General features: G+C 49.3%; 1 protein-coding gene across 1 annotated transcript in view; it reads right to left on the bottom strand.

The window, feature by feature from the left end:
* The window catches only part of COG7 (component of oligomeric golgi complex 7), a 61,306-nt gene that overhangs the window by 21,501 nt on the left and 29,203 nt on the right, over nucleotides 1-10,602 (bottom strand). The window contains exons 10-11 of the mRNA XM_025047280.1: nucleotides 2,764-2,962; nucleotides 677-804 (exon numbers count right to left, since the gene is read on the bottom strand). Coding sequence (XP_024903048.1) covers nucleotides 677-804; nucleotides 2,764-2,962 — 327 coding nt within the window. The remainder of the gene's footprint in view (nucleotides 1-676; nucleotides 805-2,763; nucleotides 2,963-10,602) is intronic.

Genomic DNA, 10,602 nt, shown 5'->3' with positions numbered 1-10,602 from the left:
AGACCTGTGCCACAGGAGCCATCTCGGTGGCCTGCGAGATGTCACAACTTAACCCGTGGCAGGAGGGCACGATCAAGCCCCGGCATCCACCCCTGTGGTTTCAGCTCCTCCTCTGTCTCTGGGACTAACAAGGCCTGCCTCCCCGAGGCTCAGGCCCAGAACTCGAATCTCCGTATCAGACATTCCAAAAGGACCCAGTGAAAAAAATGCTCCCTGCAGGGGCAAGAGTGTCACCAAAGTGGAAGAGACCTTCTAGGCAGCACGTGGCTACTGTAGAACCTGTCTTAAATGTCAACTGACCTCTGCTAGACACCTTAACACCTGCACTGGACACGCCCTCTCTTTTCCCCGGCCCACACAGTGAACATGGCCGTGTGGCACTGTCTATGGGGGCTCAGCTGCCGTCCCCATCAGCCTGCCTTCCTCAAACACAACACTGCCGCAGTAAGAAAGTCTCAAATCGGGGAGGTGATCACCTTATCCTAAGACTTCTGTCTCTAGACCCATAGCAGTGACTTTAAATGGCAGCTGAAGCAGCCTGTGCTAATTCTCCATGCAGATGGCAAGAGTCCACGAGGCCCTCGGAGCCGGTTCTGCCCCCGTGATGCCGCCTCCCACCGAGTCCCACGCACCCCGCCCCCAGGATGCCCCGAGAGCGGGCGGGACACGGGCATACCAGGGGCACCGCGCTCATCTGGATGAGGAGGCTGCTCGTTTCCAGGTCGCCGTACTTGAGCTGGTAAGGCGCGTACGGGCCGTACACGGCATCCACCAGCTCCGCGACTCTCACCAGGCTGGGCTCGTCTTTAGGATCAGAAAAGAGAGGCAGTGATGAGTGAAGGGCCGGGAGCGGAGGCGGGACCAGGCCGGCGCTGGGACTGCGTCCTCGTAGAGGGACAGTGTTCTGCCAACCTGCTCCACTGAAGATGGGAGCTGTGACAGGTGCTGCAGTCTCTGCCCCAGTGTGGACTTGCCGTACCAGGGTCTAAAGTACGCTAAGGACACCAGGCCCGTCGTGGTCAAGGACCCGCATGTGACATCCCTTGGCGGTCAAGTTCAAGAGCCACCACAGAGCAAAGGCTCCACAGGAGAACACTTTCCGCCTCGAGCCTTCCCAGGACTTGGCAGAAGCAGGGTGCTGTACCGGGCACTCCCCAAATCCTACGTGCGGCTGCACAGAAACCGCAAGCACGCCGGCATCAGAAATCTAAGTGCGTGCGCTTGTGACTCGGCACACAGCTTCTCAGGTGACGGACCACCCAGCGACCTGGCACACGTGGCCTGAACGCTCGCTGACGTCGCCGATGTCACGCCCCGCGCCTGTGCCCGTCACTGTCCCTTCCGAATTGCACTGGGAACGCACAGGGTCTTTCCACCCACTGTGCTGGTCCCTTCTCATTCTGATGTTCACGTCATTTCCGATCTGGTCAGTGGCTGCCCCTCAGGCTGCCACCTGTCTTTTTGACACATCCCTATGAGTCTTTGAGTGCTTTCTTGCTTTTTGATACAAACTGTCCCAAAAATGTGTTAAAAAGTCATAGCAACCCATAGTTAAGTGGTCATCAAACATTTAATGACATAAGAAAATTCTCGTTATATTATTTTGAACAAAAAAAATAAGATAGTATGCAATCGACATTTAAAAATATGTATAAATATATATGTGCATATAAAGTATACATATTTATGAAAAATTTACATTTAATTACTGGGAGAAATGTGACCGAAAGCTGTCGCGGTTCTCTCCAAGTGATAAGGTTAGCGGTCATTTTTATTCTCTTTTTCATTTTTGTCTGTGTTTCCAAGGTTTTTTTAAATTTAAAAAACACTTTTTTGAACAACTCAGTAGGACTCCTGAAAGATCCTTGCGGCCACTGCTGCGTGACACAGCACTCCCCCCGCTGGCTCTTCAGAGCTGCCCGTGGTCAGCAGCGGAGGAAGGTCTGTTTTAGTCTGCCCCGGCAGGACGCGCAGCTGCAAACCCTCCGGCCACTGGGAAGGGCACCTGGTCCCCTGGAGGCTGCCCACCGCCACCGAGCCTCTCCCGCAACCACGGCCTGAGCAGGGAGAGTGCCAAAAACACCCATGAGTCACCGGGAACCCGAACAATACACACGGTCCCTGGAACGTCCGAGGTAATTACATGCAAGTGTAATTAAAGAGAATAACTATGGAATAAGCCAAGGTGGTGACACAGCAGCCACACGGCAGGACAAGGCCTTCTGGAAGTGACTTCCTGATCTGACAGCAGCATGTGTCACGAGGTCGGTGTCCCCTAAAGGTTTACGATGCTTTTACCATAGACAGAAAACAGCCGGGGGACGTGGCAGCACGCGCACCGTCTACCCAAAGGAGCCAGGGTGAGGTCCGCTCTTACGGCCACCGCCAGCCCTCACTCAGCAGCCCTGCCCTCAGAACCGCTGCCACTCCGAAAGCTCCTCAGCCCGTCTGCTCCCGCGAGCGCACTCTGCGGGCTGAACCAAGGGCTCATGATGCCGGGCCAGGCAGAGGGACCCGCCCCCCAGTAACCTCTGCCCCTGGCTGCACCGAGGTCTGGGTCTGTTGCCTCCCCAGGGCATGTAAAGCGCCAGGCAGCACGGCTGCTAGGGGTGGGTAGTAAGCAACCGCCGTGTCCACGACGGCGACATTCTCAGGGCAAAGGCTTCCATACTGCTGAGAAGCGGAACCGACCCATCCACCCGACAAGGCAAGCCACCCAGGCCCCAGAAGTGTCAGTCAACAGAGCGAGGAAAGGCTGCTCACGTGAGTGGGACAGCAGTGCCATCTCCAGCCCCTTGGCGAAGTGGGTGGTGGTGGCATGGAAGTCCAGCAGCCTAGAGAGCTCCAGCTCTGGCCCCGCCTGCTCCACGCCGGCGCTCAGGCAGGCGGGCAGCGAAGGCGCCAAGTCGCCCAGCGTCTGGATGAGCAGCACCGTCGCCACCTCGTGGGGGTTTCTGAAGACCTGCGGTGGGAGAGAGGTCTGCGGTTGGCACCCGCAGCCAGACGGGCACACGGCGCCTGGGTCCCCCAGCCGAGCGCGCCACACCCCCTTCCCCCCGCCAGGTGGCCGTGCGTGGAGTGCGGCGGGGGCTGGCAGAACTTGCACGTGCCCAGGGCAGCTGGCTACTTGGCGTCTATCACTGGCCCCAAGCACTCAACTACTTTCAGACCTGTGAAATGTAGTACCTAGATGGTCACCAAAAGCTGGCTGGAGAGAGGGCTGTGCCCGTGACAATGCGGGGCTCGGGGCGGGAGCTGGGGGACCAGAGTTAAGGGAGCGGTTCGGGCATCAGAGCTGGCGGCCTTCACGCAGACGGGATGCCAGCCTGTGGCCACCCTGCTCCCCACACAGGCCCTCAGTAAGGACGGGGCCACCTTCTACTCTAAGGGCCACCGGGAAGGGTGTGGCCTGTTTAAGCCTTTTAGGTCACAGGCCCACTTACTCACTGAGGCCATTTTCCATACCACCGACTGCAGGTGTCTTGACAAAGCTTCACTGTGCGAGTTTAGCGAGGCCTCACAGACCCCACTGTCCATTACATGCTTTGTCGCAACGCAGCTCAAACATGCTACCATGTTTCAACCATGAATCAAGATAGAGGACTACTCATGCAATTCTGAGACCAGAAAAGATGTAAGTTTAAAAACTATAAAATCGATAAATTCAAAACTTTATTAGAAAATACCTTGAGATAAACGAAAATGGACACACTAAATAGCAAGTTAGGGGATGCGGCAAAGGCAGTGCTATGAGGGAAACCTGTATCTGTAGATGCACGCATCTAAACAAATCTCAAATCGATAACCTAACTATACATAGTAAGGAATTAGAAAGAGACAAAGAAATTAAACCCAAGAGCAGAAAAACAAAAATAATAAAGATTAGAGCAGAGGCAAATAAAATAGAAAAATCGATTTAAAAAAAATCAACAAAACTAAAAGCTGGCTCTTTGAAAAGATCAACAAAACTGACTAAACCTTATCTAGACTAAGAATAAAACAGAGGAGACTCAATTACTACAGTCAAATATGAAAAAGGGACATTATTACCAACTTTATAGAAATAAAGCATTAGGAGAGAATATGATGAACAATTTGTAGGCCAACAAATTAAATAACTTAGATAAAAGAGGCAAATTACTAGAAAAACAATTTATCAGCCCTGACTCAAAAAGAAATAGAAAATCTGAACGAATTTTCTATAACTAGTAAGGAGACTGAATCAGTAATCAAAACTCTTCCAACAAAGAAAAACTCAGAACCAGGTGGCCTCACTGGTGAATTTCTATCAAACATTTAAAGAATTAACACAAATTCTTCTCAAACTCTACCAAAACATCTGAAGAGGAAGGGACATGCTATGGTCTGAATTGTGACCTTTTCTGAAGCTCAACCCCCCAACACCTGAGAAGGTGACTGTACTTGGAGACAAGGCCTCTAAACAGACAACTAAGGTAAAAGGAGGTCATCTGGGTGGGCCCTAACCCAATCCGACCAGTGTCCTCGTAAGAAAAGATTAGGACATAGACACACACAGAGGGGTGACCACGTGAGGACGTGGGGAGATGATGGCCATCCACAAGCCAAGAGAGAGGCCTCAGAGGAAACCAGCCCTGCAGACACCTTGATCTTGGTCTTCCAGCCTCCGGTCCTGAGAAAATGAATCTGTTGTTTAAACCACCCGGTCTACGCTGCTTCGTTACAGCAGCCCTGGCAAACTAAACGTAACACTTCCTCAAGCATGAGGCCAGCATCCCCTGATACCAAAGCCAGACAGACACTTAAAGGAAAAAATACGCCTCATGAACACACACAAAAATCTTGAACGAAAGACCAGTAAACCAAATCCAGCAGCGCATGGAAAGGGCCACACACCATGACCAAGTGAAGCTGATCGCCAGAATGCAAGGATGGTTCAACATACGAAAATCAATCAATGTAATAAGGCACATTACCGGAATAAAGGAAAAAACCCACGATTACCTCAGTTAATGCAAAAAAGCATTTGAAAAATTCAACACCATTTCATGATTAAAAACTAAACTCCATAAACTAGTAACAGAAAGTAACTTCCTCAACATGATAAAGGCCATAGGTGAAAAGCCCGCAGCTAACATCATACTCGCTGGTGAAAGACTGAAAGCTTTTCCTCTAGGATCGGGAACAAGACCAGGACACTAGCTCTCGCCACTTCTGTTCAACAGGTAGCTTTAGGCAGAGCAGTTGGGCAAGAAAAATAAATAAAATGCAACCACATCGGAAAGGAAGAAGTAAAGTTATCTTGGCTCGCAAATGACACTATCTTATATGTAGAAAACACTAGAGAATTCACAAAAACGCTGTTAAAGAGTTAAACAAGGTCAGCAAAGTTGCAGGATATAAAAGAGACAAAAATCGGCTGTTTCTGTATGCTAACAATGAACAATCTGAAAAGGAAATTAAGAAAACAATGCCATTTACAATAGCATCAAAAATAAAATATTTGTAAATAAATATAACCAAGGAGTTGGAAGACTTGTACACTCAATACTACAAAACACTGCTGAAAGAGATTTTAAAAGACACAAATAAAATGGAAAACATTCTGTGCTCATGAACTGGAAGCCTTACTATTGTTAGGATGGTAATACTACCCAAAGGGACCTACAGATCCCAGGCAACGCCTGTCAAAATCCCAATGACATATTCTGGAAAAAGAGAAAAAACCATCCTAAAATTCATAGGGAATTTCAGGGGATGCCAAATAGCCACAACAACCCCGAAAAAGAATATCATTGGCAATCTCACACTCCCCACTTCAAAACTTACTACGAAGCTCTAATAATCAAAACTGTGTAGTACCAGCTTAAGGACATACATATAGACCTAAGGAATAGAATGGCGAGCCCATAAATAAACCTTCACATACATGGTCAAATTATTTTCGACAAGGGTGCCAAGACCATTGGATGGAGAAAGGATGACATTATCGACAAACGGTGCTCGGAAAACTGGATATCCACATGCAAAGAAAAAAGCTGGACCCTTACTGTACACCATATAAAAAATTAACTCAAAATTAACCAGACGTAATCATTAACAGCTAAACTATAAAAGAAAACATAGGGGAAAATTCTCATGACTTTTGATTTAACAATAGTTTATAACGCCAAAAGCACAGACCACAAAAGAAAAAATAAACCGGACAACATGAAAATTTAAAAATTTTGTGCATCAAAAGACACTATCAAGAGAGTAAAAGGACAACACACAGAATAAAGAAGATATTTGCAAATTATACATCTGATAAGTGATCACTACCCAGAATATATAAAGAACTCCTAAAACTCAATAACAAAAACGAACAACCCTGATCACAAAAGGGCAGAAGACATTAATAGACATTTCTCCAAAGAAGATAACACGAATGGCCGATAAGCACATGAATAGATTATAACATCTTTAGTCACCAGGGAATACCAGTCAAAACCACAATGAGATACCACTCCACACCCACTGGGATGGCTATTGTCAAAAAAAAAACAGAAAATGACACGTGTTGAGGGGACGGGAGGAACGGAAGCTCTCGTGCCTTGCTGGCGGGATGTGAAATGAGCCGCTGCTGTGGAAAAGGCCAGCGGTTCCTCAAAACGCTAAATAATCACAGCACGGCCTAGCAATTCCAACCCTGGACGCAGGTATCTGTGCACCGACGTTCCCGGCAGCGTCGTCTACGACAGCGGGAAGACACAGCAACCCGTCTACCGGCGGATGGACGGGTGCTAGCCTGCAGTGTATGCATGAGCGGAATACTACCCAGCCATGAAAAAGGAAATTCCGGTCCATGTTGCAACGCGGATGATGCCTGAAAACCTGTTAAGTGAGGTAAGCCAGACGGAAGCACAAACGTTGTCTGATTCCACTTATGTGGGGCATCTAGAAGAGCTGAAAAGTTATCAGGGCAGGAGGGGACAGAAGGCGCCAGGGGACGGGGAGCGGGAAACAGAAAGTTACTGCTTAATGGGTTTGGAGCCGGACGGTGGCGAGTTAATCGACACTCTGAGTGTCCTTAATGCCACTGAGCTAAGCACCGAAACATGGTTTGACGGTAAATTTTGTCTCATGTATATTTTACCACAACAAAAACATTTTTAAAACTGTAGAACCGATACAATTCAAAAGAACAGGACAAATAAAGATGGTGTTCTCCTGAAACTCAACTGCCTCCGTCATCACTAACTTGACCTTGAGCTCGGCATGCCTAGACAGCGAGCCGGTGCGTGCCAGGATTCCCACTGCTTCTGCCTCTGTTCAAAGAGGGGCGCCGATGAGACAAGCAGCACACACGCACCCACTGAAGTCGCACGGAGGCAGCTGGGGAGAAGGCGCTCGCGTCCATGCCCCAAGACATGCTTCTATTTTTCTCCGAGATTATTAGGAACGGAAAGCAAAGGTTTTAAATTCTCAGAGAATTTGCAACACCTCAGTGAGCACCTGTTTAGTTCGATAACCTCCCTCTGGCGTCTGACAGAAAGAAATGTGGCAAAGAACCAAACGAACTCAATCCACTTCCTGAGGGACCGTCTTCCCACAACCTGCAGCCACCACCACGAAGCCGAGCCACAGACATCACGATGTCACTTCAGCATTCACCTCTCAAAAATGAGGACATCCTCTTACGTTACGACAGGCCAGTGAATCACACTTAGCCTTGGCGTAACACCTACTACAGGCCACGCTGAGATTTCCCCATTGTCTTTTTAACGTCCTTGACGGCTTCTGTCATCATGCAGAATCCAATCAAGGACGTGCAACTGCATTGAGTTGTCATATCTTCTTGGTCTCCTTTCATTTAAAAACAATTCCCCAACATCTTTCCTGTCATGACAGTGGCATTTTTGAAGGACCCAGGACAGCTGTTTCTCAAAACAGTCCTTAGTTTGGATGTTTCTGCGCGTTTCCCGTGGTAGCAACAGGGCTGAGCCTCCCTGGCGGGGAAACTATACAGTGATGTTGACACCAAAGTCGTTTCTCGGTCAACCATGTCGCCCAGCCTCCCGCTCTAAACTCTGTCTTCCAGAGACACCAGACTCCGGCGTGCTGCATCCGAAGTCGTCCACTGTGCCCCCAGCCCCGCACCGCTGCAGTGGGACACGGCCTGCTCCCCAGACAGCTCTTTCCTCGCGACCCCAAACATGCCACGGAAGGGGCCACACAGACCTTCCGAGACCGCCCAGCTTGGCCGACGTCCTCGCACGGCAGAGGGAGCCCTACTCTAAGAAAGGACGAGACGGAGCTGCTCTGTCTAGAGAGAGAAGCCATGTGTCCTCTCTGGGTGCTTGAGAAAGGGCAGAGGAGACAGTGCTGGCCTGGCTCCCGCCACCCGCCCGCCCGCCAGGCCAGGCCAGTCAAACCAAACGCTCGGCTCCGGAGAGTTCTAACTGGTTGGCCAGGTGAACTTAAAATTAAATCCCAGACTTTCCCAGTACACTTTACACGTTTCCATTAAACACACTGGCTCCTTCATGCTCAGGTGTCCCCTCTCCTTTAAAATGACCAGGGAAAGGGGAGTCTCTGGCCACTGGCCAAAGAACAATCAAAAAGTTCACAGACTGAAAATGAGAGCTACTGAATTAATCTAACTAGCCCCCAGAAAAACAACCTGACACTACCTGACACTACGCATAAGAAGTAGTTCAAGACAGACCACAGACCAAACTAAAAGCTAAAGCTTCTGGAAGAAAACACAGAAGAGTATCTTTGCAATTTGGGGGTTGGTGATGGTTTCCAGGACACAGAAAGCAATAACCATAAAATAAAAATTAATAAATTAGGCTTTGTCAAAATCGATACCTCTGCTCAAGCCACGGACTGGGAGGGACGCGCCCGAACCCTGGCTTAGGACTTGCGCCCACATACATGAAGCACCCCTACAACCAAGTAACAGCGAGGCGATAACCCCGGTTTTTCAAATGGGCAAAAAAGCTGAACGGACACTTGAGAAAGGAAGAGAGATAAGCACATGAGTAAGTGCTGCATCCGTGGTCATCTTTAGTCATCGAACACGATGAGACACCACTATGAGCCCACCAGCATTGCTAAAATTAACAAGACTGACAACTCCCGATGCTGGCCGGGATGTGGGGCAATCAGAGCTCTCAGGGGTGTGTGTTGTGGGAGCGTAGAAAGTATGACCACTTGGGTTTCCATAAACCTAAACACGCACGTACCCTGCGAGCCAGCAGTGCCCCGCCTAGGTATATACCCGAGACAGGAACACGTGTGTCCACAAAGACCTCAAGGACAACATTCAGAGCGGCTTCACTCCTACTGCAGGCCGCCCAAGTGTCCACCAGTAAGGGAAGGAATAACAAACCTAACAAACCGTGGCGCCTTCGTACCGTGTAATAGGACTCAGTAATAAAAAGGGACAAACTACTAACGCACGTGACATAAATAAGCCTAAAAAGTGCCCACTGAACGGAAAAGCACACTGCGACGTTCCACTGGCATCGCATTCTGAGACGGGCTGGGTGGCTGACGGCAGACACGAACCAGAAGCGGGGCTGCCTTCAGGGGTGCTGGCACGACGCCCGCCCCGGGAGCAGCACCGTGGAATTTTCTAGGGCGACGGCACTGCTCTCTATCTTCACAGGGGATTAGGTCGTGCATTTGTCAAAACTAATCAAATGGCACAGATAAGATGAATGCACTTCTCATTCACGCCCCCCAAAAAAACCTAACAGGCGTGTAAACACATGTTGCACCACACCAAAGTGCAGGAGATGACAGCGCCTGCCACACTTACATCTTAGAGACTGTGAATTAGCATACGCTCACGCCTTACAGAACTTGGGACGAGGCCTGAGCGGAAGTCCGGGAAGTCTGAATCCTTTTTCTAGTGGGTGAAAGACATGTGTGCACCTAGACACAGACTGCTTGTATCCTCACAGTGTCAGCAGTGGAAAAGGCAAGGCCATGTGAGTGAGTACGGACAGACGGGGCCGCTGGAATCGAAGACTGCACAGAAACAGTGACGCTTTCACAGGACGCTGGTTTTCATTTTTTTTTTTTCTTTCTTTTTTATTTTTAAGTATGGATTAGGTTGGTTCAAGAAGAAACTACCTTGCATGACATCACCTGTATGAAGAATTCACTCCAACTACAGTCAAGTTCATCCCAGCAAATGAATGACAAACATTTGAAGAGTGAGTCACAACTAATTAAAAAATATATATACTAAGCCACACCATAAACAGGCCCAGTCAGCCATCACTCAAAGTAGGGTGGCCTCCCTTCTGAAAGAGGACGCAGCGCACCTCCTGGCATCAAGACCCAAGGACAACAGTTCACATTCCTCATGGCTGGAAATGCCTACAAACTCGGGGAGAGTAAGGGACGAATTAAGTGCCCAGTCTGACGTCCGCCCCAAGTCAGAGGCGCCTTTAAAATCACACTTTCCTCTGGAGGCAGTGTCCCATCAAGGGAAACCAACTTTAGAGCAGGTACATTTTACCCAAAGTTAAGATAAAAAGGACCTGCTCACTCGCACACCACCTGACTGAAGGCCGCCTTCTTAGATGGAAGATAAGGCCATCGGAATTCCAGGGCCCCCTGCTGCTG

Source organism: Pteropus alecto, unplaced genomic scaffold (assembly GCF_000325575.1).
Source record: "Pteropus alecto unplaced genomic scaffold, ASM32557v1 scaffold15, whole genome shotgun sequence".
Lineage (NCBI taxonomy): Eukaryota > Metazoa > Chordata > Mammalia > Chiroptera > Pteropodidae > Pteropus > Pteropus alecto.
Note: the sequence above shows the minus strand (reverse complement) of the source record. Positions and strands in the feature narration are given on the sequence as shown.